General features: G+C 44.7%; 1 protein-coding gene and 1 pseudogene across 1 annotated transcript; one reads left to right on the top strand and one right to left on the bottom strand.

Annotated features, from left to right (window-relative positions):
• Positions 1–8,101: 8,101 nt before the first annotated feature.
• On the bottom strand, positions 8,102–9,001 carry LOC120226728 (putative vomeronasal receptor-like protein 4). The gene has a single exon (XM_039224914.1). The coding sequence runs from the start codon at positions 8,999–9,001 to the stop codon at positions 8,102–8,104; it is 900 nt and encodes a 299-aa protein (XP_039080845.1).
• A 13,154-nt stretch (positions 9,002–22,155) lies between these two features.
• LOC120226726 lies at positions 22,156–23,120 on the top strand (annotated as a pseudogene).
• Positions 23,121–27,965: the final 4,845 nt, after the last annotated feature.

Raw genomic sequence — 27,965 nt, 5'->3', positions numbered from 1 at the left:
GGCGCTTTGAGGATGCCTGTCCTTGCATATGTTATTTTCCACGTGCATACAGCTTAGCACAGTTTCTACACCAAAGTGGCGTGTTTGGGGGTGGCCTGTTTTGCTTACTTTGCGTGGGGTAGAGATCTTTTCTGCAAGGTGTTTCGTTCCTTGTCTATGAAAAGACAAATGCACCTGGAAAACGAGTACTCCCCTTCTCTGTCACAGATCACTAAACTCGGTCATCTAGAGTGAACGTCTGCCCCAAGAGGGAGCCTTCCTGATGCAAAGGAATATATATGAAAATGAGCATGGGGTTGAGATTTGAGGTGAAGTTAGAATTATTTTTCAAGAAATGAGAGAGCAGTGAGTTAGTCTGAAAAGGCAAGATTTCCTCTCATTTTCTGTGGGACTGTATCCTTATTGTCAAAGATGGTTTCCTTGACCAAAAATTCATCAGGCTCCTCAACCTTCTCCTAGACTCATACGCGTACTTTTGCAAAGTCCAATTCCAGCGAGAACCCTCTGAGCCGGCGCCCCGCGGCCCCAGCCCTGTCTACTCATGTCCCTCACCCCCGTCATCCCCGAGGTGATGTCCGAGCCCCCTGGCCTTCTGCAGGGCGGATCCTGACGGGTCGGCTAAGGCAAAGTCCTTACCCCCGAGGTTTTCTCTTAGTAATTTTCAGTCCTCCACTGACCCCCTTGTGCCAGTTGGTGTGAGTTCCCAGGGGCGCACGCTGTATTCCCAATTGGCCCAGTGCTCCCCCATCACTGCAAGACACACTGCGGTGTCCCCTGCAGCCCCACAGCGGCCCTGAACAGCATCTGCTGTAGCGCCCTGAACAAGTGTCACTGACTATTCTCTTCCTTCACAGTACCTACAGGTGCACCAGGAACCTGCTAAAATACTTACGTCGGGTGTGATGAAAAGCCCTTTGAGATAAACACTATTTTCATCCCCAGTTTTGAATGAGGACATGCAGGCACAGATAAATTGCGTAAGTTGTGGGGCACCTGGGTGGCTCAGTTAGCTAAGTGTTTGACTCTTGATTTTGGCTCCAGTCATGATCTCTCAGTTCATGGGATCGAGCCTCACGTCAGGTGCCCTGCTGATAGCAAAGAATCCTTCTTGGAATTCTCTCTCCCTCTCTCTCTCCTCCTCCCCTGATCTCTCTCTCTCTCTCCCTCAAAATAAGTAAACTTTAAAAATGTCACACAAAAAGACTGCATAAATTGCCCACTGAGACTTCTAAAGGCAAAAGAAAAAAATAATAATTTTCCATGGTGCAAAAGAGAGACCTCACTCTCCCTTTTCTTAGAGTGTTTTAATTGTAATTTTTTTCTCTTTGAGATGTATGTGCAGTTTTTAAAAAGCTAAATAAAAAGCTTACCAGTTTTGCAACACAGGAATGTTTTTTTTGTCAGGGACCCATGAGCCACCTTGTGGAACACAAGCCTGGAAGAAGACAGTGCCCCTGTGACCCAGTTTCTACGGGAGATTAGGAGCTCAACTTCTGGAAGGACCTTATCCCAAATCGCAAAACTACACCCTGTCACCAGGAGTGAGAAATCTGTTTTCTCTTTGGATGAACCAATGAATTTCCACAGCATCACCCAAATCACCAGGCGACTTTAGGACCCGCTATGTGTGACAAATGGTGCTGGCAAGACTTCTTACCGGAGGGCGAGCTGTCACTTATCCTGAGAGAAGATGTATGGGCTTCAGGCTTGCACCTGCATGGCTCTATAAAAGGTGAGCCTTTGTTTTCTGTTCATGCCATCTCTCTAGTGGATTGTCTGCAGTGCACAGTACCTAAGGGTTTCCTGCTTTCTCAATAATAAAATTGTTTTCCTGCCCATTTACTTTTTATAGAGAAGTCTTGTGGTTGTCTGGAGATTTTGTTTGTAATTATCTTTCTCCAACACCCATAGACAGTAAGTAGCTGAACCAAGGATTGAACCCAGGAATCTAACACAAGAGCACAAGCTCTTAACTCCCACCATAGCTCCGCTGGAGTCAGATGCTTAACTGACTGTGCCACCCAGGTGCCCTGGGACATAAAACCTTAAGAAGAAAACATCTTCAGGACCCCGGGCTTGGTAAGGAGCCCTTAGACATGACCAACGACATGATCTATAAAAGAGCATTGACGAATGGACTATAACAGGAAAGAGGGGTGCCTGGGTGGCTGAGTCAGTTAAGTGTGGGACTCCTTCAGCTCAGGTCACGAACTCATGGTTTGTAAGTTCGAGCCCTGCATCAGGCTCCACACACACTGACAGTGTGGAACCTGATTTGGATTCTCTCTCTCTCTCTGCCCCACCTTTCTTTCTAAGTAAATAAATAAATTTTAAAAAAAAATAAAGACTTTTGGTCTGTGAAAGACTCTGATGAAAAGATGGAAAGACATGCCTTAGACTGGGAGAAATAGTTACGAAGTTTATATCAAACAAAGGATTGTTCTAGAACGCAGAAATAACACTCAAAACTCAAAAGTAGAAAAATGAACAATCCGATTAGAAAATGTGCAAAAGGCATGAAGTATTTCAATGAAGAGGACATACAGATGGAAAGCTATCATGTGACAAAATGTGCAACATCACTAGTTTCCAGAGAAATGCAAATTAAGTGATAAGTCACCTCATATCTGTTAGAACAACTAATGTGAAGTAGCAACAATACAAAATACTGGCATGGGAGCTGACAAAATTCAGCTTTTCTACGTTGCTAGTGGAGAAATGAGATGGTACAGTCACTCTGGAAAATAGTTGGACAGTTTATAAATGAAACATACACTTATCATCTGACCAAGCAACTGCATTCCTCAGAGAATTTATCTGAGGGCATTTATCTCAGAGAAATGAAAATGTATGCACACAAAAGCTTGTACACGAATGTGCACAGCCGGTTTGCCTTTGAATGGCAAAAACTGGAAACAACCATAATGCGCCCCAACAGGGAATGGCTACACAAAGTGAGGTACATCCGGGCCATGGAATGCGATTCAGCAATAAAATTAGTGATCTGTGGGCCTGGCTGGCTCAGTCGGTGGAGCTTGGGACTCTTGACCTTGGGGCTGTAGCTTCAAGCCCCCGTGTTGGGTGTAGAGATTCTTTTTTAAAAAATCTTTAAAAAAATTTAACTATTGATGCATGCAACAGTTTAGATAGATCTCAAGGGTGTTATGCTGAGTGGAATAAAAACCTCTAAAGGTCATATACTCTACGAATCTATCTATCTATCTATCTATCTATCTATCTATCTATCTATCTATCTATCTATCCTTCCACAACTTTGTTTTGTATTTTTGAATAGGCATGACATTGCTAGGGTTTAATTAAACCTGCATCTATAAAGAAATACAATAAACAATCCTGCCCCCACCCCAGTCCCAAGCTGTCCCTTCTTCCACTAACATCAACCTTTCACCTTTATCCCGTATGCCCACCTAGAATTTCTTCATACAAACAGAACACACAAGTACAAATGTGTAACTCAAATGGCCTATGGTCATGACTTCCGCTCATGTTTGCATCCATCACCCTGCTCCTCGCTAGTGAGTCCAGGGTGGGCAGCTGGCTTGACCCCAGACCCTGGGCCCCGGCCACTCCTGCACCAGGAGCCCCAGGTGAGCTGAAGGTGCTTGCTGTCTGTTGTGCTCACGTGGCCTCCTTTCTCCTCACCCCCACTTCTAACCCAGTACGTGGGGTGCAGACCCCCACAGTGGTCACTCAGTTGAGCTGGGTAGAGTGGGAAGAGCTGGGTAATCTCGAATAGCAGAGCTCAGAACAGCTTTTGTTAATAGTTATGGAGCTAAGAAACACTGGGGGAAGCGGGGGAAAAAGAGGAATTAGAACAGGGATAACTGTCTGATACTGGAGACTTCCTGAGGGGCGGTCTCCTCTGCCTGCGCCTTGTATCCAGTCATCCCTGGTTTGGGCCAGTAAAAGAGGTTTCCTTTCCCAAGTCAATGTAATTTCTCATAAAAATGTATATAGTTAACGTTATTAAATGTTTCTTATATTATGTATTTCAAATAATATTGAAGATAATGGAGCATTGTTGTTTGATTAATCTGTTAAGTGAGAGGTCTTGGGTTCGAGACCATGGGATTCAGGTTCTCCTTAACGGGATTTTCTCTGCTCCTGCCTCCTTCGCACTCTGGCGCTGGTTCTCACTTGCTTTCCTTCTTTCTTGACAAGTCTTCGCTGCCTGTCTTGGGTGGTTCCACAAACGACTTCCCAGCACCAGATAATCAGTAGGCTCAATAGTGTCTCCAGGGGTCTTTCACAGGATGAACAGAGTACCGGTAGGTGAGGCCAGCAGTTATGTTCCCACTACCGATTCATTATTATGAAAATGTTTTAAAAGGTTAATAAGTCTAATGAACAAAACACGTATGCCAACTCTTTGTCTTGTTGATGTTTTAGTTTTATGCCTTCTGGTGTGTGTGCAGTGATGATTCACTGTAGTTTGGATCTGTGGTTCCCTGAGGACTAATGATGTCCGCCTTTCCATACATTCACTGGACACTGAATACCATTTAGTGGAGGTGGTTGTTCAAGCCTTTGCCCATTTTTATTGGGCTGTTTATTTTTCTTTACTGATGTGTAAGAGTCTTTTGTCAGTTATGTGTATTGCGCATGTCTTGTCCCAATCTGTGGTTTCTCTACTCAGTTTCTTAATGATGACTATTGATGAATAGAAATTCCTAATTTTAAAATTGTCCAAATTATAATTCCTTTTAGGGTTAGCTTGTTTGACATCCTGAGTTCTTTTTTTTTTTTTTTTAATGTTTTATCCATTTCTAGGAGAGAGAGAGACAGCGTGAGCAGGGGAGGGTCAGAGAGAGAGGGAGTCACAGACCGAAACAGGCTCCAGGCTCTGAGCTGGCAGCCAGCACAGAGCCCGACTTGGGGCTCGAACCCACGAACCACGAGATCATGACCTAAGCGAAAGTCGGACGCTTAACCGACTAAGCCACCCAGGCGCCCCCTGAGTTCTTTTTTAGAAAATATCTGTCTACTCTGTAGTCATAAAGATATTCTCTTACACTTTCTTCTAAAAGCTTTATTATTTTACTTATTAAAATCTTCATTCCATCTCTAACTGATTGTTTGTATGATGTAGGTTAGAAGGTCAGATGCATTTTTTCATGTGGATATTTCAGAGACCCAACACAATTCACTTAAAGTCCATTTTTTGCCCACAGCACTGAAGTGTTGCCCTTATAATACATCAGATTATTATAAATATGTAGTCTGGTCATAGTCTCTTGTTCTATTGATCAGTTTACCCATTCTTGGCACAAAAGTATACTGCTTTATTACATAAGAATTGATATCTGGTAGTGTATCTTTTATCTGCTTATAGTAGGTCCTTTATATTTTCACATAAACTTAACATAAGCATACAAGTTTACACACACACACACACACACACACACACTTTGGAGTATCAACCCAAATTGCACTACAACTTAAGAGTGATGGGGGGGAGGAGGGCGCCTGGGTGGCTCAGTTGGTTAAGTGTCCAATTTTTTATTTCGGCTCACGTCATGATCTCATGGTTTGTAAGACTGAGCCCTGTGTGGGGCTTCACACTACCTGCTTGGGATTCTCTCTCTCCCTCTCTCTCTGTCCCACCCCAGTTTGCAGACACACACACCCTCTGTCTCTCAAAATAAATATATAACCATTTTTTAAAAAGAATGATTTGGGGAAGATATGTGCAACCCCAAGTTTATTTCAGCATTATTTACAATAGCCAGGATGTGGAAGCAGCCTTAGTGGCCAGCCGTAGATGAGGGGATAAAGATGTGGTGTGTATATATGCGATGGAATATTACTCAGCCATAAAAAAGAATGAGACCTTGCCATCTGTGAAAACATGGATGGGCCGGGAGGGTATTTCTAACTGAAATAAGTCACACAAAGAAAGACAAATACCATATGATTTCACGTATACGTGGAATCTAAAAGACAAAACAAATGAACAAACAAACAAAAAACAGGAACAGATCCATAAATACAGAGAACAAACTGATGGCTGCCATAGGGGAGAGGCATGGGAGGTGGGGCAAAATGGGTGAAGGGGAGTGGGAGAGACAGACCCCCAGCTATAGAGTCCATAAGCCACAAGCATGAGAGGATCAGCATAGGGAATATGGTCGATGGTATTATGATCGTGTTGTGAGCTGGCAGGTGGCAGGTACACGCGTGAACACAGCAGGACATGGAGAGGCCAAATCACCACAACACACACCTGAAGCTAATGCGTGTCAGCTATTCTTCGGTTCAAAAAAAGAATAACTTGCGGCGCCGGAGTGGTTCATTCAGTTAAGCGTCTGACTTTGGCTCAGGTCATGATCTCACGGTGCATCGGGCTCGAACAGTTTGGAGCCTGCTTGGGATTCTCTCTCTCTCTCACTCTCTGCACCACCCTCCCTTCTCAAAATAAATACATAAACTTAAAAAAATTTTAAAGAATAATTTGGGAGAATTGACACCTGAAACATATTGAGTTTTGCTTTCCATGAAGATAAGATTCTTATTTATTTATGTAGCTTTAATGTATCAGTGTTCCGTAGTTTTCAGTGGAGAAACAGCATAGGTGATTTGCTTGTTTTCTCTCATATGTTTGATGCTTAACTTTTAGTAAAATTTTCAATTATGTATTCCTAATATGTAGAAGGCAATTATTTTTATATTGACCGTTGATCTGTTGAACTTGCTAGTTTTGCTTCTTTTTCATTTTTTCAAGTTTCTTTTACACAATTTTATTAATTGTGACTAAAGAAAAATTTACTTATTTCAATCCATTTTCTTTCCTTCCTTTCTTCCTTCCTTTCTTTCTCTTTCTTTCTTTTCTTTCTTTCTCTTTCTTCCTTCCTTCCTTTCCTTCTCTTCCCTTTCCTTCCTTCCTTCCTTTCTTCCTTCCTTCCTTCCTTCCTTCCTTCCTTCCTTCCTTCCTCTCTCCCTCCCTCCCTCTCTCTCTCTCTTTCTTTCTTTCTTTCCCTTCTCACAGGGTCTAGAATCTCCAGAACAATGATGAAGAGAAATGATGATAATACACATTTGCCTCATTCCTAACCTCAGAGATAGCATTTAAGATTTCTGTATTGAATATGATGTTAACTGTGGTTTTCCTGTAGTAAATCTCTATCAAATTAAGAAACTTACTTTCCTTTATAATTTCCTTGAGAAGTTTTATTTATATTTTTAATGACTGGGTGTTGATTTTTGTCGTTTCATGTATTCTTTGTCCTTTGTTGTGTTTATGAGATTCATTATATTCCTTGATTTATTGAATATTAATCCTTTCTTGCATTTTGGGAATAAATTACACTGGAACATGATATACTATCCTTTTTACATATTGTTGGGTTCTGTTTGCTAATATTTGGTTTATAATTGCTGCATTTATATTCATAAGTGATGTTAGTCTATGATTTTCTTAAAAAAATTTTTTTAATGTTTATTGTTGAGATCGAGCGCGTGAGAGCGAGTGGGGGAGGGTCAGAGAGAGAGGGAGACACAGAATGTAAAGCAGGCTCCTGGCTCTGAGCTGTCCTGACATGGGGCTTGAACCCACGAACCATGAGATCATGACCTGAGACCAAGTTGGACGCCTAACCAACTGAGTCACCCAGGCCCCCCCGTAGCCTATGATTTTATTATCTTGCAATATCCTTTTGCAGATTTTTGTATCAAAGTTATGCTATCCTTTCCAATGAGTTTAGAGGCTTTCCTATAGTTTTACAGATGGCCAGATAACTCCCTTGTTTAACTCTTCTTAGGCTAGAAGTTAGCCTAGGATGCTTCCACCCAATCTGTTTTCTTCTGTCTTTCACTCAGAATCAAACTTGCATTTTGACTGGATGGCTCTTGGGCCTCCTGGGCTCCCTCCTCACTTTCTCTCAGTCTATTTTCCCTGACAACTTCTCTGCATATTTAATTTGGTCTTGGTGTTTGCTTCTCAGAAAACCCAGACTAGCACATTATTTTTATAACACACTCGTAATTTATGCTGGACAGAATTTTTGCTGTGCAGAAAATATCACTACATCACCTACCTGTAGCTACTAACAGAATCAATACAGAAAGCAGCTTTCCCTGCATCTCAGCGAGCTCTCCGGCAGGTGGGCTTGCAGACGTCCCTGCTGATCAGCAAAAAGGGGCTGAGACTGGCGTAACCAGGTGTTAGAAATAGTTTAATACTTAACACTGTGTAATCCTTGGTCAACAAGGAGCCGATGCAGAAGGAGACAATGAAATCTGCCCAATAAAAGAGGAGGAAACAGGTCATGAGAATGAGAGCCCTCTGCGTAGCTCTCATCTCTGGGCTGGGATTTCTCTGAAATCTGGAGCTCTGAAGGTATAGCACACTCTGGTGATGCTTATGCAGACGGAAAGCCATGTACCCACTGCTCCAGCCCATGAGGCTCTGAAAGATGATGTCCCGCAGAGCCATGAGAGTCAGGAAAAGCCACCTGACTGCTAGCCCAGAGGGCTGTATAGAGCAATAGCCGACATACGGTGTGATTACGGATCCATTCGTGCTCTCGGTGGCTGTGATGTAGTAGAGCAAGTTGGAGCTGATGAGGGAATTAAAGATCCAGAAGAGGAGAAGAAAGGGAAGGACTTGCCATGCAGTCTGTGGCTTGAGCTTTCTCCACGAGGAGGCCCTGTGGCTGATGGTGACAGCCTGGACCATGCTGAGGAGACACGTGGTGCAGATGGAGAGACCACGGGCCACTCTCTCCAGATACAACATAGTTTTACAACCGGCACTATCTACAAAGTTACTGAAATGAAAAGCTATCATATCAAAGATGCCTCTGGCACAAAGTGTCATTGTATTAGTAAAAGCCAGGTGGATGAGGATAAGGTCTACGGGCTTCTTCTTGGGACCCGTGACAAAAATGTACACACGGCTGGCAAACAAATAGAAGTTTCCCCCAATGCCAGGTCCAGTAAGAGAAAGCAAGATTATTTCCCTGAAGAAGTCAATCCAAATCATCTTCTACTTCATGGACAGTACAGGAAAAACATTTTGAGAAAGACAAATAAATGAGGACAGCATATTTCACGTCTGTGGCTTCTTGCTGGCTTACTAAAGGGAAAAAGAAGTGGAAATACTGAAGTGTGCACATGCGTCTACTTATATGTCTCCTCTCTCAACCCATGCCTTCTCTGTCCTTTGTTTCTGCAGCTGCAGTTGATTCATAGAAGGTGATGACTGTAAAATCTGCACGGCCAGCCCGTTATTTCTGTCCCACATCACACACTGTCCACCTGATTCCCGTAACATTGCCTTCTGAACGCTCCACAAGTCCGTGCATATGTGACAGTGTTCCCCCGACATCCTGCTCTACTTCATGTGTTCCCTAACACACAGTTAATTCCTGCTTTGTGACACCACATTTCACTGTCCCTCGTGTCCAATATCTAGCCAGCATCACGTTGTCATGGACATTGTGGGTCCACCCCACCCCCTCTAGTAGCCTGTGCAGCCATGACTCTACTGCTATGAGCGTTGGTTGGAAACAGCCAACCTTGTCTGAAGAATTGCCTTTGGCAAGAGAAAGCAGCCTCTACCAGGAGGACACATACTCCTAGGCTGGGAGCCATCCCTCCTCGTGTGGGGTGCTCTGGTAGGCAGATTTACTCCCTGGTCTCACAGGCTGGAGGTGGCTGACATGTTTCGATAACTAAGACCATATTTGGAACCTGTTTTCACCTGTTCACACCTGCTTTATTCTCTCTTCCTCCAGCCCCCAACTCCCTCAATAAATCCCACAAACAGAATTAAACTTTCAGAATCTGCTCTTAGGAAATCCAGTTAAGGCTAATGTCCTATTGATTTTGTTTCTTCTTTTTAAGAATTCAAATTAGTTAACATACAGTGTAGTCTTGGCTTCAGGAGTAGAACTCGGTGATTCATCTCTAACATATGACACCCAGCAATCATCTCAATAAGTGCCCTTCTTAACGACCATCCCCCACTTAACCCATCCCTCACTCCCCTCCCCTCCAGCAAGCCTCAGTTTGTATTTAAGAGTCTCTTATGGTTTGTCTCCTCCTCTGTTTTAATATATTTTTTCCCTTACCTTCCCCTATGTTCATCTGTTGAGTTTCTCAAATTCCACATATGAGTGAAATCATATGGCATCTGTCTTTCTCTGACTGACTTATTTTGGTTAGCATAATGCCCTCCAGTTCCATCCATGTTGTTACAAAAAGCAAGGTTTAGTTCTTTTTCATTGCCAAGTAATATTCCATTGTGGCGTGTGTGTGTGTGTGTGTGTGTGTGTGTGTGTGTGTGTGTGTATACAAACACATACATATGCTACATCTATCCATTCATCAGTTGATAGACTTCTGGGCTCTTTCCATAATTTAGCTATTGTTGATAGTGCTGCTATAAACATTGGGGTACATGTGCCCCTATAAATCAGCACTCCTGTATCCTTTGGATAAATACCTAGTAGTGCAATTACTGGGTTGTAAGCTAATTCCATTTTTAATTTTTTGAGGAACCTCCATTTTGTTTTCCAGAGTGGCTTCACCAGTTTGCATCCCCACCAGCAGTGTAAAAGGGTTCCCCTCTCTCCTCATCCTTGCCAGCATCTGTTGTTTCCTGAATTGTTAATTTTAGTTATTCTAACAGGTGTGAGGTGGTATCTCATTGTGGTTTTGATTTGTATTTCCCTGATGAGGAGGGATGCTGAGCATCTTTTCATGTGTCTGTTGGCCATATGGATGTCTTCTTTGGAAAAGTGTCTATTTATGTCTTCTCCCCATTTCTTCAAGGGATTATTTGTTTTTTTGTGTGTTGAGTTGGGTAAGTTCTTTATACATTTTGGATGGTAACCCTTTTTCTGATATGTCATTTGCAAATATCTTCTCCCATTTCATTGGTTGCCTTTTAGTTTTGTTGATTGTTTCCTTCGCAGAAGCTTTTCATCTTGATGAAGTCCCAACGGTTCACTTTTGCTTTTATTTCCTTTGCCTCCAGAGACGTGTCTAGTAAGAAGTTGCTGCAGCTGAGGCTAAAGACGTTGCTGCCTGTGTTCTCCTGTAGTATTTTGATGGTTTCCCCTATCACATTTAGGTCTTTCATCCACTTCGAATTTATTTTTGTGTATCTGAACGTTTGTCTAATGGGACCATTTTCTCCATCAGAGGTGTTACCCTGATATCTCATACTATGGTTAGTATATTTTACTAGCTCTGGACTCTTCCTCTAGGATTTTCCCTATTCATTTTGTGCCAGACTGAGATTTCAAAACATAAGTCTGTTCATTTCAATCTACATCTTACAATCCCTTGATGGCTTTGCATTTTGTCCAAGCTCATTTGCCTTCTTTTAATCTGTGCAAAACTACCTGTCTGGCATCCACACTTTCAGGTCAATCTTATAGGAAGTTGCTAACATACATTTAACTCCCACAAACAAATTGAAGCTTGGCACTCATCTGACCCACAGGAATATGCACAAAGTCCCTGCGTCTCCCCTGCTGCCACCCTTCTTATCGTTCTAACTTATCGTATCTAACTCCTGCCATTCAATAGAAACCAGCTGCTATGGACTGTTTGTGTCCCCACGACTCAACATAAGAGTGTGATGTGATGTGTATTGGGGGGGGGGGGGACTTGGGAGGTGATTAGGTTTAGATGAGGTCCTAACGATGGAGCCTTCATGACAGGACTAATGCCCTTATACCAGCATTCTTTAGGTTTGTAAAACTGTGAATACATTTCAAAATTTCTAGAAGTATACCTTTTTTAATTAAATTAAATATTAAACATTTTAAGTTAACATATCTAAATATCTTTTAGTTTCTCTGTAAAAGAAGCCCAAAGTAGATAAAGCTATATTTAGTAATTACTGTTTTAATATTTTATCTTATCTGGAAATGATCTAGATTTCTGATGGATTTCACTTAATTCACCATTTAACCTACCTCAGCAAAACTTTAAAGTTTTAGGTTACTAAAAAGATTTTGAAAAACCAAGTGGACACAAATATTACTGAGAGGATTATTTATAAACATTTATCTCGCTTACATTTATTTCATTTACTTGCTTTTAAAAGTTATGTGTAGATTACCCACAAAACTCTTATTAAACAGTAGACAAAGTCAGTCATCATCCTAAGCTGTCACATTCTGTTGTTCACAGGCCTCCTAACGTGAACCTACTTGGCTAGGAAACTCAGAAAAAAATTTTTATATTTAATGTCAACAATTCTAAAGACATGTCTGTTTTAATGAAGCCATCAACTTTAAACTAGTTTTTTTCATAGTAGTTTTTTATTTTCATTTCTTACGATAGAGAGAGCGAGCGAGCAGGGGAGAGGGGCAGAGGGAGAGAGAATCCCAACCAGACTCTGCATTCCACATGGAGCCTGACTCAGAGCTAAATCTCGAGACCCTGAGATCGTGATCTGAGCTGAAATCAAGAGTCGGGCGCTTAACTGACTGAGCCACCCAGGTGCCCCTAAACTAGCTTTTATATCAAATATTTTACCAGATCATGTGAACTTTGGGTTAGTTTCTACCTTTCCGAGTCTTATAATGCCCAATTTTTTTAAGCACCTGCCTTTAAATAAACTAAATAGAACTCTTTTACAAATTAATTTTAGCAATACCCTCCGGTTGTAGAAAAATATCTCACAAACACAGCAACTGCCTACCATCATTTGATTGCTTAATATTGAAAAGAAAATGTAGGAATCTACCTGAGTTGAGATCAAAGAACAAAGGGCAATAGGAAACGAAACTAATATTTCCTTCATTATTGCAACCATAAGATTTAGGATTTTAATGTATCTGTGTTTTCAAGATTTATTTCCATTATAAGCCTGAGAACCAAGTGCTCTGCCAGGGTCAGCGGGGGGTGGGGGAGGAGGGGAATGATCAATGAAACCTCTGGGGGCTGCATTTAAAGCCCTGGGTGTGCATCGCAGTGTGGCTGTGTCTAGCTCTATGATTTGGGGAGCCCGGGTTTCCTTTCTCTTATATGGTACTTGACTCATTGCTCAGTAATCAGTAACTCACGGTAAGAACAACACTAACACTATAGTAAGTTAATGATATGACACCTTGGATGTGTTGAATAATTGGGTCAGAATCTGGAACACGTTCATAAGGCATCTCTTGATTCATGTTAGTGACTTGATTTTGTTTCCAAGCACTGCTCTCCTTTCCCTCAATCTTTGTGGTCACCGCCCCCCACCCGTTGCTCCCCTGATTTCTTCCCAGGCCGGCGGGTCCATTTCTACTCCCCACGCTGGCTGATCTGCCCGCTGTCTCGGGCGGCAGGGCATGAGTCACCCAGATGCTCACCCTGTCTCGTGGGTCCTGGAGGCACAGTAGTGCGGAGAGTCACATGCACTAGCTTTGCAATCAGCCACTCTGAACTTCAAACTCTGATTCCTCCAATCTCCGTCTACATGTGACTTGACCTCCCTAGGACCCCGCTACACTCAGCTGTAAAAATGAGTGATGCTTTGTACTGGGCTGGTTTGTTGTGAGGACGGAATGAGCATCATGCCTAGAAACTATTAAAGAACAATTTTTTAAAAGACAACTAGTATTATCTTGTTCTCTTTCCCTCTGTCCTTTTTCTTCAGCGTCTCAGCAATTCTCTGTAAGAGGGTACTGTGCTAAGTTTTGAAGCTACTGCGTTAGTTTAAAAGAAAAACGCAGAATACATATAATAACACTTACAATTCTAAATCTTAATAAAGCAGGCAAGGGTGCCCAGTGCCGAAAAGACAGAAGGACACAGAAGTAACGTGCACGGACCCCCTCTGCTGGGGGGGGGGGGGGGGGACACACCCACGCGCGGAGAGAAGACTCCAGCGCGTCTGCACACCGGAGGTGAGCGCCCTGGGCAACCATCCGACGCCGGCCCCCCCCGCTTCCACCTGGTCGCCTGTTAGGAAAGGGCACCGGCCTGGAGTCCCCGCGCGCACCTGCCGGGCGCGGCCCAGAGAAGCGCTGGGCGACGGTCAGCTGTCCTCTCCCTGGGTCCCGGCACCTTCTCCCGCACAAGGGACCCAGCAGAGCGGCCCGACTCTCCTCTCATGCCTGCCCGGCCGGCCCCGGACGGCCTGCGCCCAAAGCCAAGGGCGGCTCCCCCGTGGCTGCCAGGCGTACCCACTGTGTCGTCCGCGCGCAGCCCTGCTCCGGGAGGGGTGTCCTGGCAGCGGCGCCAGCCTGGCCCTGTTATACGTCCCGAGGCCCCGTGCGCCTGGCTAGGCGCTCACGTCACGAGGTCAATGTCACAGGTGTGGCTTTGCCAGGAGTCAAGGGCTCCTGGGCACCACGTGGGTCCCTGGGGCCCACTTCTCCCCTCTCCCTGGTGCCCTGTAATTTGCGGAGCCGGGAGCCGTCCTGATGCAATTACAGTGAGGCCCGGACTTCATTAGGGCCCCCGCCACCCCGCCCCACGCCCCACCGGCCGCCCCAGCTCAGGAGGAAACAGCCGGAGTCACAAGGGCTCACTTCCCGGATAGTTTCCAACTGCTCCCCACACTGACAACCGGAGACCCCTGAGGGGCAGCGGCAGAGTCCCGGCGGCCTGTGCCAGCCGGCGTCTAGAAGACAGCCGGAGGGGGGACTCCTGGGGTGCTGGCTTCCTGACCTGGGTGCTGGCTGCGTGCTGGGCGTCAGTCCACACAGCGCACTGAGGATTTCTACCCTTCCGAGTGTGGTCATTTCTTCCGCAAGTTTGCCACCAAACGGTGTCACTGGTTCCCGAAGGTCAGGTCCTGCGGTCATGGCCCAGACCCAGGTCCGAGTGGGACAGCAGAGCCCCCTCAGAGTCGTTCCGGGTCCCTCGCGCCACGTACAGAGATGGCTCCTCTCTCGCTTGTCCATTCGATCGGGGGAGCGAAGCTGATGTGACCTTCACCCCCCACCCTAGCCCCGCGGACGCCTTACCTAGTCCTTCTGCGCTGGCCTTGGCTGTGAAGGAAGGCCCGGGACTGGCAGGTGCTGGCTGGGCCCCGGCGTTAGCTGGGTTACTGTCAGCTGAGTGAGGTGGGGGTTCGTGGCAGGAGGGGAGACGAGGGGGCGCAGAGGAACGGGGTTTTCCATCCATTCCGGAAGGCCGCCCCCCGGGGAGAACCTGCTGCTCTGTGTCTCACTGAAGACCCAATTTCAAGGCTGTCCTGCCGGGCGCTGCCGAGACACAGGCTTCCCTCGCTCACATTGTTTTTATTTCAGTTCTTAGAGTCCTTTAGTGTCACATTTGGGCTCCCTCCAAAGTGGGGTGCACCTGAGTGTCCGAGTATCTTCTCAAGGACGATGTCTGCCGTTCGCAGGGCGCCCCTGTCGGCATAGAGAAGATGTGGACGTGAGGAACTCTGTGAAGAAAACACAAATTGCTACGATTTCCGCTCAGGGCATGTGAGGAGATGCACACAGTAATGACTTATACCCCTAGAGTACTTATAGAAATTATTTGACCTTCATGAAAATAGGAGAAATAAGTTGGATGCTGAGGCAGAGGGCTTAAATAACTCCCTGCAGGCAGCCAGCAGGACCCCCCCCCCCAGACCTCTCATAATTCATGTTCATCTAAAAGCCCCTAAGTAAGTAAAACAATGAGCTACAGACTGGAAGCCGTATCAACAATGAACTATTCCAAATCAGCACTCAGAATATGCATGAAGACCTGCTAAAATAAATAGGAAAAATACAAAAGAAAAAAAGGGGAAAAAGAAGAGCCATTCCACGGAAGAGTAAAAAAACTAAATGGAATATGTAAAGATGAGGACACACTCAGTCTTGGGGTGTGTACATAACTGGCGATGTAAATTAAAGCCACAATAAAAATAATATTTTTATCAAATTTAAAGGGACAGAATACCAAGTGTTGGTGAGCATTTGGGACACTGGGGATTTAGGGCTGATGGTGTGTTGATTGGAACATCTGTGGAAATAATTTTGCATTATTAATTAGTGAGTTTGATAACTCATGGCCTCGGACTCAGCTATTAAAGGACCACTTCCATACCTCACTATTACCAAATACCTAACTACGCTATTACATATACTTTAGTGTATTAGTTTTTAAAGTGTGGTCCTGACGCTGGGTTCAGAGACATGAGCATCACCTGGGAACCAGTTAGAAATGAAAATTCTGCGTCCCCTCCCAGGCCCGCTGAGCCAGGAACTCTTAGGAGCATATCCCAATGATTTGTGTTTTAACAGACCTGCCAGGTAACGCTGAGACACACGCCCCTTAATAGAGTTGCTTTTAGCACAAAAGAATAACAACCAAAAAGAACTAGAAATAAATTTAAGTTGGTAAGAGAATGAATAAAGATATAGTGATACATTCATACAGAACATTTGACACCACTGATTATAATGAATTATAATGATTATAATGTGTCCAACCACGGTACAGACAAGCAGGAATAAAGTTATGTAAGTTACAGTGCAATTTTAATAGAGTTTCAAACAAGCAAAATTTCGTGCATGTTGTTTTGGAATCCATGCACATGTAATAAATGAAAATAAAGCAGGGAAATGTTGTTTATCTTTTGAAATTTATTTTTAACCTAACTATATTTTTCAGAAAATACAGTTTTAACTATAGCTTTAAAATATTTTTGAGACCTTATGGCCCCACAATGTTTTGCACACCTTCTTTATTTTTTTAATGTTTATTTTGAGAGAGAGAGAGAGAGAGAGAGAGAGAGAATGAGTGGGGGAAGTGCAGAGTGAGGGAGACACAGGATCTGAAGCAGGCTCCAGGCTCCAAACTGTCAGCACAGAGCCCAATACAGGGCTTGAACTCACGGACCATGAGATCATGACCTGAGCTGAAGTCCTCTGGAATTCCCTTCCTCTACCTCTTGACTAACAGGTCAGGTTTCTTTAGCCTATGAGCTTGTTTCTAGTGATCCAGTGGTTCCTGGGGAAGACTGGTTGGGCATTAACATGTTGTTATGGTAAGTACTCATATACTTGGCTTGTATAAATCACACATCTGTTTGATCTGTATTTTTCCCATATTTGTGTTTATTATTTCTTCTCTTTTGTCTTTTTTTTTCTTTCATTTCCCCTGTTATTCTACTGGTTTTTTTCCTACTCATCTATGTGGTATACATTTTTTTCAGTTTTCTTGTGTGCTTATTACTGAAATGTCATCATGCATGGTTGACCTTACAGAGCCTAAAGTTAATGTACTTCATAAGGTTCTCTAAGCATTATGACATTTTAAAACCCTTTAAGTCTAATTGCTTCTGTCTGTTAAGTTATTCCTATCCAGGGGCACCTGGGTGGCTTAGTCGGTTAAGCGTCCGACTTTCGCTTAGGTCATGATCTCGTGGTTCGTGGGTTCGAGCCCCGCTTCGGGCTCTGTGCTGACTGCCAGCTCAGAGCCTGGAGCCTGTTTCAGTCTGTGTCTCCCTCTCTCTCTGACCCTCCCCTGCTCACGCTGTCTCTCTCTCTCTCTCCTAAAAATAAATAAAACATTAAAAAATTTAAAAAAAAAAAAAGATATTCCTATCCAGTATTTTAATTCCTATCTTTCCAGTCAAAAAAAGAGACCTTATTTGCCAGCATCAAGCTTCATCTTATACCGGCAATATTTACTTATGTTTATCTATTTACCAATTTCTTTTCTTTGCTTTTTTTACTTACTGTGTAACTCTCTTAGGTTTTATTTTAATTCCTCAAGTATGAATTTGAAGATTCCTTAATAAATCTTTCTTAGTGGCAATACTGCCCTGTTTTACTACATCTCATATTATATTTATTTTATCCTTATATTTTAAAGACACATTTACTTTGTATAACCCTCTTGGTTGACAGCATTTTTTTCCCACAACAGTTTCAAAATATATCTTCTCACTTCAGACTTTTGAGAAATCTATGTCAATCTACACATTGTTTCCTCAGAAATCTTTTTTTCTGGCTGTTTAAAAAATCTTTTTACTCTAGGGTTGCCTGGGTGGCTCCATTGGTTAAGCGTCCGACTTCAGCTCAGGTCATGGTCTCACGGTTCATGGGTTCAAGCCCCACATTGGGCTCTGTGCTGACAGCTCAGAGCCTGGAGCCTGCTTCGGATTCTGTGTCTCCCTCTCTCTCTGACCCTCCCCTGCTCACACTGTCTCTCTCTCTCTCTCAGAAATAAATAAAACATTTAAAAATTTTAAAAACTCTTTTTACTCTTATGTGCCATGAATTGCACTACAATGTGTCTGTGCAATCAGTTTCCGTTTAATGTGCTAAAAATATGTTGTGCTTTCTGTATCCGTGGGGTCCATCTTCTCTCACTTCTGGAAAATTATCAGTCATCTCTCTTCCTCCTTCCTTATTACAGTGGTGTTTAGCCAGAATTCTCAGCCACCACAGAAGAGTTACTCAATTTTCTCTGGTCGTCTTCATGTGCACAGGAGGTAGATGTTCTAAGAAATGCCTTCTTGTTTACTCTTGTCTGTCTGTTTTTCATGACCAACGTCTCAGTTTGGATCTCAGAGGGGTGGAAGGAAAGTCACACCCCCACTGAAACACAGTGTGCTTAGGAGGAGCTTGGTGACTCCTGTCCTCTCTGGATCGTGGCTGTGACCTGCTCAGAAAACAGAATCTCCATCCATCCTGGCCATCCTTTGTTACATCCCGGTGCATAAAGGAAATCCCAAGAAAGAAAGGAGAGACTTCTATGCGTCCAAGAGCTGGTCCCCATTCTGACCCACAGCCTTGGAACTTAGGGAAGCTGAGGAGGGGGCCAGAGAAATGGGAAATGCTGCATGCAGAAGCCTGGTTGTTCATTTTTCTGCTGCACAACCTTCCTATTAATATAATTAAACCTAATTAAGACTGAGCATTTCTGCGCCAAACACTTGTAATTGTGGAGGGAGAGGGAAAGCTATACTTCAGGGACGGAGATTCTGCCGAGTCTTCTCCCTCACGGGCTGACAGCTTTGGAAATTGAGGCTTGGCTCCAGTGTCTGTTCACCAAGTGCTCCTCATTCCAGAGGGTTCACATAAGGCTCAGGGGGTTCACCTGCCAGAAGGACCCAAGAGAACATCACCGCTCAGCAGGTGCCGGGTGAGCACAGCTGCCCAGCTCTTTCAGTCCGCCCTGCGCCCTACAAAATCCCCGTCAGAGGCATGGACCTTGCTTCTCTCTGCGACTAAGTAAGGGAGCTCCTGACACGGGTCTGGGAGCCTGAACACCCTGACTCTTGGGAGATCTTCCCAAGGTACGTGCCGGGGCCAGAAGGAGGGCGGGACCAATTTCAGCAAATGTGCCTCCAGAAACGTTGGAACTCAGGGTCTGGTCCCACAGGAGAGTCTGAGGTGGGCTCCCCCATCGGGCGCCCACTTTCTTTTACCCAGAAACCAAGCCGGTGTAAGCAGAGTTCAGGTTTCTAGGCACGTCTCTTGCTTCTGCCTCTACGTTCACCTGTGTTAGGACTGTCGGCACCCGTAGCATTGATGACACTTGCCCACCTCATCTGGTGCACGTCTGTGTTTTGCAGAGGGGCCAGCTTCGTGTGCCGGCATGTTGCCAGCTCCCCAAGTGCATGGGTGAAACGGGAAGCTTGTCTTCCTGCGTCCATCCTTAAGCCTCCCCGTCTATCAGGTATCCTGCCCTGTGTGTGAGTCAGCTTCGCCCCTATGCGCCAGCTCGATGGGGCACCTATTAATAGCAATTAGGAGGGAAATCCTAGTGGCTGTTGGTGAGGTCCTACTTTTTCATCACCGGGTTGTGAGGTGGATACTGAGACGATCCTCAGATTCTTACCCTACTACAGGTAAGAAAGCACTGCCCTCATCTTTCAGTTGAGAAAACGGGCTGACAGGCAGGCCCTCACTTGGCTAAGCTGGGGGCTGGTGGATCCAGAAGGGGCTTTCCGCCACCATCCGAATGTAAAGCACGTCTCTGAAAACAGTTTACGCTGACATTTCCGAACAAGACTCTGAGACAGCGCCGCCTTCCCTCCTCCGCCAGGGTTCGACCAGAGCGGAAGAGAGTGCTTTATGCGTGGTCCAGAAACGGGTCCCAGGTCGGAGTCCGTGCTGTGAAGTTTGGGGAAGACGAAAGAAGGCTGGAAACACGGGACACTCTGGGTAGAGATGAACAGAGCCCAACGGGAACACGTGTGGTGAGGTCACAGCAGGGACTGAGGCGGGCCGAGCGCGGTCACCGGAGCACATCCCAGGGCTTTGACTCCACGTTGAGTCTGTTCCTGCTCCTGGGTGGTGCTTCGTGCCGCCGTCCCTGCCGCCAGGCTGGCGGGGTGTTTCACGGGGCGCGAGGCAGGGAGGACCACGTCAGGCTTCGTCCGACAACGTGCAGGCCTTGCTCTCCGCTCGTGTCCGGGGAGGGAGTGGAGGCCAAAGGCGTGACCCCCGTTCCCCAAGTCGTGGGGCCTCCTGGGGCCAAACCTGGACAAAGCCTGAGTTCACGCAGCTCGTGCTGCCAGACGCCCTCAAGGCCAGGAGCATCGGAGCCCCTAAGGGCTGGGAGCGTGGGGAGCGGGAGAAGGCCGTGGGCAGGCTTTCCAAGCAGACAGGGTCTGTGCAAATCCCGCGGGCCCATCAAACCTCCTGCTTTATGTTGTTTGGGGGAAAACGTCAGCAGCTTTATAGACGCTTCTAGGTGAAAACTTAGGTTGGGGACGTTAACGGAGAAAGAGCGCATATCTATCCAGGCCCGAGAGGGGGCCGATGGTCTGGACCGACAACGACCGCATCAGTTCTGTGGGTAACCAGGGCGGGAGAACCGAGGCGGGACAGCTGACGCCGAATTCCCTGCAGACACCCACCCTCCCAAGGTTATGGAGCAAGCGGGAAAGGCGCCCTCGCCCTTCCTTTGCGTGGGGCCTCTTTTCTCGGGGAAGATGCCCCCGTCCACTCGGGCACACTCCCCACCCCTGGGGATCCCTCCTTCATACACCGCCCCGCCGCAGGACAGCGCGCAGTTCCTTGTTACCCGGCTTTTCCTCACCACCCCCTCCCGGGAAGTCCCCACACACCCTCGCCCGATGCGGGCCTCCCTTAGGGTCTCCTCTGACCCCTCAGCGGGACTCAGACCTCCTGGGCAGACCCTTGCTGGGCAGACCCTTGCCAAGGTCCCCCCGGCCCTACCCAGACTGCATCAGGTCAGGTCTGAGCTTGTCCAGCCCACAAACCGTGTCGGGACGCCTCTGGCTGATGAGGCTTTAAAAGTTGGGGTCCGATCTCAAAAGGCTGTGCAGTTTGATTTCATGTTGAGAACGAGGAAAACCCAGTGGAAACTTGTGGGCAGTGAACTCACAGAATCAGTTTGGCCTTTGGAAGACAAGTCTGGAAATATTCCGGTGTGTGTATCAGGGATATAAAAATTGGAATCAGGAGGCAAACCGGGAAACTGCTATACTCAGCAAAATGAGATCTGTCGTGCCTGCTGAACCTGACGGGCCCGAGGGAAGATGCGACGGGCTGAACCTGGGGGCTGTGAAGGCCGTGGAAGCAGCAGGAGGCTTGAAGTGTCTGTGTGGGCACGTGGAGCGGGTAAGACTAAGACCCAGACTGCGTGGAGGTGGCTGATGGTAATGTCCCCTGGAGAGCTAGAAACACAGGGCGACAGCCGGTTGAGGGACTTGTAGTTCAATCCAGCACATGCTGGGATTGAGAATATCTGGGATGTAAAGAATGAAGCATGGAGTTTGTCTTTGCCGGTATGGAGCCACACAACACAATCTCGATTGCGACTTGTGAGCTTTGTATTCTTATTCTCAGTATTGCTCTTGAAGCCACATAGAATGACCGACAAAGAGGGCTCACGGGGAAAGGAATAGGGTTCTCTGGACAAAAATCTGCCCTGTTACGAATACCACTGTCCTGTATGCAGTAGAGGAGCGCTTTGACGCGAAGTATTCTTTGCACGTCCGTCTCCTCATAAGTTTTCTTCAAGAGGCACTTGCTATGGGCGCCTGGGTGGCATAGTCAGTTAAGCGTCCGACTTTCGCTTAGGTCATGATCTCGCGGTTCGTGGGTTCGAGCCCCGCGTCGGGCTCTGTGCTGACTGCCAGCTCAGAGCCTGGAGCCAATTTCAGAGTCTGTATCTCTCCCTCTCTCTGACCCTCCCCTGCTCACGCTGTCTCTCTCTCTCTCCTAGAAATAAAAAAATATATATTTTAAAAGGCACTTGCTGGATTCAAATTTCTCTCCCCTTGAAGTGAGAAATGGCTTTGAACAACGTCAAGGGAACAATGTTTCTCCTTTCTCCTGGCCCTGGCACTACGGGGAACATCTCTGCTTTTGTGAAGTATTTGTGGACGCTCTTTTCAGGCACTGAGAAGAAATCTGTTCACCTTCTTATCACCCACTTGGCTCTCACAAATATCATGATACTTTTTTCCAAGGCAACGCTGAAATCAATAGCAACGTTTGGTTGAGAAACTTCCCGGATGATATAGGCTGTGAAATGTTTGTGTTCCTGGAGAGGGTGGCCCGGGGACGTTCGGTCTCCACCAGCCGCTTCCTCGCGGTGGTCCGGGCCGCCCCCTTCAGTCCCAGGGACCCCGAGCCCGCCAGCTTCACGCCAGTGACCACATGGCATAGCCTTCCCTTTTTCCTCTTCTTGTGGATACTCGGCTCCTTGGTCAGCAGGGACTTACTCTGCTACATCGGAAACGTCAGCCGCCTGAACAGCTCACTTGTAGATCGCCACAAGTGACACCGACTGTCACTTCCTACCAGGCAACCAGACAATGAAGTGGATGTTTCTCATTCTCATGGCCCTGCGGTATCCCCTGTTTCTGAGTCTCTGGCTGGGCTGGGCCAGCGTCTACATGGTATTTCTTCTCCACAAGCCCCGCAAGCATGGCCTCTACCTTCAGAAATCCAGGGTCCTCTACCAGAACCCCCTGAGAGAAGAGCCGCTCACAGTGTCCTTCGATGGTTTGTTTTCTCCTCTTTAATTGGAGAGACTGTATTTTTTATATTTTAGAGTTATTCCATAACATTAAATATTCTAGAAATCTTAATCCTCAGTTATCCATTTGTGAGCCCATGTGTGCTGATTCACAGAGATGGACATCAGGGTTGATGTTGCCATATCGATAAAACCTCAAAAATGTCCATTTTTTTCACTGATCCCTTGGGTAGCAGGTTTGAAATAAGACCTGTTATAGCTGAGCACAAAAAAAAAAAAAAAAGAAGAGTAGCTAAATCGAATTAAAGTATGATATTATACGACAAAGCTGGAATCTAGTATCCCTGAGCTCACACAGGAAGGAGATCATAATAACATCTGGGGACCTAGCCTTCTTCCTAGGTCTATCTGGCCACCCCCGGGAGGGGTTAGCCGATTCCACTTTTCCTGCTTATAAGATGCCTCTTTGACTACCACGCTTCCTGTAGGAAGGAGAAGAATCCGGCAAATTCTGTCAAAATGCTGATGTATTTACTCTTTGACTTATAAGTTTCACTTCTAGGAAGATCAAGCAGATAAATGTTGCTTGCACGAGAGAACTGTAGCAATTTTTAAAAAAACATTGCTAAATATCTAGCTAAAATGGCTATTTTGCTGGCTATGTGAAAATATCCCAGAGGATCCAGCCATACAAAGGGATTTTTGTTGAGCTTGTGAAAGAATGGGTGAGTTCAAAATGTATTGTCATGGAATAATATCCAAAGTGTGTTTGTAATTAGTAAGAGATAGTAATTCAAGAGCAATAGTATTAAAAAATGGACTGTAATATTTTTCCTCGATTTTATCTACATCTTTTGCAAGAGTGCAGAAGATACTTAAAAGAGTGTTACCTGCTTTTGGAGAAACGAGGTAAGCGAAATAAGTAAATGGAACTTCCTTTTACTTCGTTCTATATATTCTGAGCCATTAAATCTTTGGATACGTATTTTTAAAAAATGAATTAAAATTTAATTTGAAAATAATTTGTAACTTGCTGTGAGACACATTTGTTAGTGCCCTGATGCTGCCACAAAGTGCCATCCTCATACTGGTATGACATCAAAGAGCCACAAAATAATATGGTTCTACATTAATTTACATAAGAAATTAATAAGATGCCAAATACATATTTGTAGACATTTTGGTAAAAATTAAAATGAAGGAAATGTCTTGAAAATGGCCAGAGTTAAATGATAGAGTACCCACAGGAAAGCAATGATTCTTAAATGATAGTGGATTTCTTAGAAGAAACCATGCACCTGAAACAAAACTGTATTGATCATGTAACCTTAGTAAATTCCTACTCGAACTGGTGATCCACAGTGAGACTTTGGGGCTCCAGGAATTATTGTCAGTTCAGAGCAAATGACCATCAACCTCTGAAAACATAATTATATCCCTTATCCACTACACAGTCCCCATAGTAAATGACTGAAGGGCCCTTTCGGGATGGCTGGTGGGAAAATTATCAGTGTATGTTTCTGGCAGTATAGTAGGCTTTCTTCCTGGGGATCTGTCTTCCTCATCATTCAAGGTGCCATGAGTGACTGAACTGGCTCAAGTCTGGGAATGATTAAGGATCCATGACCATTCATGATGTCCAAGGGACTCAACTCAGATTTATACTCACAAGGCCTGGAATTTTTCTCTTTTTTCAGATCAAGAAAGACTTTAGTAGACCTCTTGTATACATCAGTTCTACAGAACCATAATCAACTAGTCAATGCCAAAGATCTCTGTAAGTCAGACTATTTGATTAATGTCCACACCTGTTATTCTGCATTCAAATTATTCCCGCTGTGTTTAGGCATTTCAGTTCAATGACAGTAACTCCTGATGTTTTTCATTTGTAGGGAACTCTAACAAAGCTCTTCTGGGATGCTGGGCTCTACTCATGAATTTATTTGTCACAGCTCTGGCGAAAGGCATATTCTCTGGAACCCTTCTGGTTTGGATGAGCATATCTTCCATTATAAATACTTTGGAATTCCAATAATCCCAAATCTTGGGTTAACTTCCTCTACGGTAGACTAAGAACTTCTTAGTATTTCAGCTATATTTAGTGTGGGCCACGTTTGGATTCATCGTTCAGTTACCCAAGCTTTCAAACTGTTTGAAACATTCCTAGCCACTTAAGCTAAAGTATTAAATTCACAAGCTCTGCTGAGTGAGTCCATCTCAATATATTTGACTTTATCCATCTTTACACTCTTCTCAGCTTGATCCTACACCCTTCAGATCCAGTTCCATATACCTATCTCCAGCTTGGACCACAAACTATCTTGGGACTGTTTCTGAAACACAGATTAAATGTTTTCTGAAATACACATGGCTTTGCCCTAAAACTTATCTTACTCTCAAGTCTATTCCAAGATTTTCATTTCTCCATATAGGATTTTGGACTACCATAGTCATGTTCACCATATTTGGATCATCTCTACCATCAGGCCCTAATGGAAAATCTGACCCTTCGTGTCTTCACTGCCCAATAGTGAAACATTATACTAAATTTAATGAAGGCTATAAAGGTAGTTGTGAATTTACAATAAATATGGGGGAATAACAGTATATTCATGGACTGTATGGAAGTGGGAAAAACTGAGATGTGAAAACTTCTATTACACAAATGTCCTGCTTTCTTGAGAAAATAATTTGAAAGAAATTAAAAGACAGGAGTGAAAACTTGATAGTTAACAAGAGACTCAGATATTTGAAAAGAACACAGTGTAGGGTCTTATTTCTTGTCTACTCATTTTTTTTTAAAAAAAAGTTGCAAAATTAAATAATGTTGAGAAAGAGTGAGCAGAGGAGGGGCAGAGAGAGAGGGAAGGAGAAAGAGAGAATCCTAAACAGGTTCCACACTGTCAGTGTAGAGCCCAACACAGGACTTGATCTCACAATTGAGTGAGATTGTGACCTGCCAACTGAGCCACCCAGGCACCCCTCTTATTTATTTTCATCCCATCTTATTTCATTGAACAAATAAAGTGAAAGATCATAATTATTGAATAAATGTATAAATGAGTGAACATCCAATTATCAAACAAGGTGTAGCAAGTAAGTGGGAAGAATGATTCTTATCCATGATGCTCATTAGAGCAAATGTAAAGAAATGCAAGTAATATGAAAGCATGAACAGAAGGGAATAGCGTTGGACACCAAACTGAAAGAAGGATTTTGGAAAGTGAGAGAAATTTCTGAATGAGAGCTATGGGCCACTTTGACCAGATTGCCAAGAACAAATATTTAAGTATTCATGACAGCTTAACAACTAATATTTCACACCTGGCTCAATTGACTGAGCCATTTAACAAACTACTGTTCTGTTCATACTGGACATACCACGAGCGTCACAGTGCACGGTTGTCGTAGACTCTGGGTCTAAAGTTGTCTCCTGTCTTATCAAGAGAGCGGGACGCAGGATTAAAATAGGAGAGAGAGATGACTAATGTATGGGAAAAGACAAGACCCCAAATAAGGGTCCTTGCTTCGTATTTATTAAGATCATAAGGTGCCAGGAGCCACACCAGCCTCTCTGGATGGCAGTCACAGCAAGGAAATGGCAGTGTTTGCAGCTCTTGCCATGTGAGAAACGAAAACTGGTATCTCCTTCTGCTACTACTGGCTCATGTTGGATATAAGCCTGCTGGTATTGACCAGGCCTCACAATATTCCATATCAGACCCATATTCTGAATACAGATACCTCATAAGGAAAAGCATATTCCTGCCTTTGCAAGAGAGATTTTAGATGAAAGCTCTGTGGATCATTGTCAAAAGGCTCTTCCTATGGGCCTCGCAGACCCAAGACTTGCATAATAAAGGGGGTTAAGAACACAAGAGTTAAAATTGAACCTGGCCCTGAGACAAAGAGCCTATTTTGGGGTTAAGGTACAGATAAGAGCAGAATATAGTTACTACATATATCTTTGCTAATTGGTGAAGCATAGCAGTCCCTTCCTCAAGGCCTACATTCCACAAACACCCTCCCTTACACTAGCAGCTGGGATGAGGACAGATAAGAGTAGCTAAAACATAAACCCAGGTGCAAAGACGGACACATTTAGGGCCCCCATGATGGTTTCCACAAACAAACCAATTCAGAAGCATTCATCCTCTTGAGAGCCAGACAGAATGACTCCTAGCTTATCTATATACAACTTAACCAATATGTTATCCTGTTTTTCACTAAGAGCATCCTGTTAATTCCTTGGTTGTAAATTCACTATGACTGGGATAATTCTGCAGAATATCAAAAACTTGTTATCGCAAAAGGCCTCCCATTGTAGAAATTCCTTTCTCTGACTTCATGTTGTTGCTGAACCTTTAAATAAAGACACCAAAACCGACAGGACAGAGATGCCTGCCTGGTGATCAGAAAGAATCTCGGGGCTCTCTCATTCTCTCTCGCTGACACTGTCCATCCTTCAGTGACCCCTGGACGTGTCGGAGCTGGCGCGGCCTCCGACAATAAGGTGATGGGCATGTACAAAGAGACAAAGAAACTGTGAACATCAACTTCTGGGCATGAGGGAAGGGGGGGGTTGAAGATACATAGTGTTTGGGGTTTGGGTCAATATAAAACAAAATCCAGGTGCCGGGCAGATGGGCAGATGGTTGTTAAAGGCAGATAGGAGGCACCGCGTCTGTTTATCTTAGTTAGCCTACGGGAGAAGACAGAGAGAGGAAATAACCTCAGGGTTAACAAGGCACCTTTTCTCTTATTACTGGGCTGCTTTGCGTGCAGTGCAATGATCTATTGTCCAATTTACTTGTTTTGCCTAACCTGGCCCTATTCTCCTGTGAAAGCAGCTCCTCTGCTATAGGACTAAATTGGGGGGCCCTTCTGCCCTGCGTGCCTAATCTTTTTTTTTAATTTATTTTTTATTTATTTTTTAATATATTTTTATTTATTCTTAGGAGAGAGAGAGAGAAACAGTGTGAGCAGGGGAGGGTCAGAGAGAGGGAGTCACAGACTGAAACAGGCTCCAGGCTCTGAGCTGGCAGTCAGCACAGAGCCCGACGCGGGGCTCGAACCCACGAACCGCGAGA

This window comes from Hyaena hyaena, unplaced genomic scaffold (assembly GCF_003009895.1).
Source record: "Hyaena hyaena isolate Hyena2069 unplaced genomic scaffold, ASM300989v1 scaffold_1826, whole genome shotgun sequence".
Classification (NCBI taxonomy): Eukaryota; Metazoa; Chordata; class Mammalia; order Carnivora; family Hyaenidae; genus Hyaena; species Hyaena hyaena.
This window is presented reverse-complemented; position numbering and strand designations above follow the sequence as displayed.

What these genes read in the sequence shown, in the direction of transcription:
- LOC120226728 (XM_039224914.1), bottom strand. Translation starts at nt 9,001, where the DNA reads ATGATTTGGATTGACTTCTTCAGGGAAATAATCTTGCTTTCTCTTACT.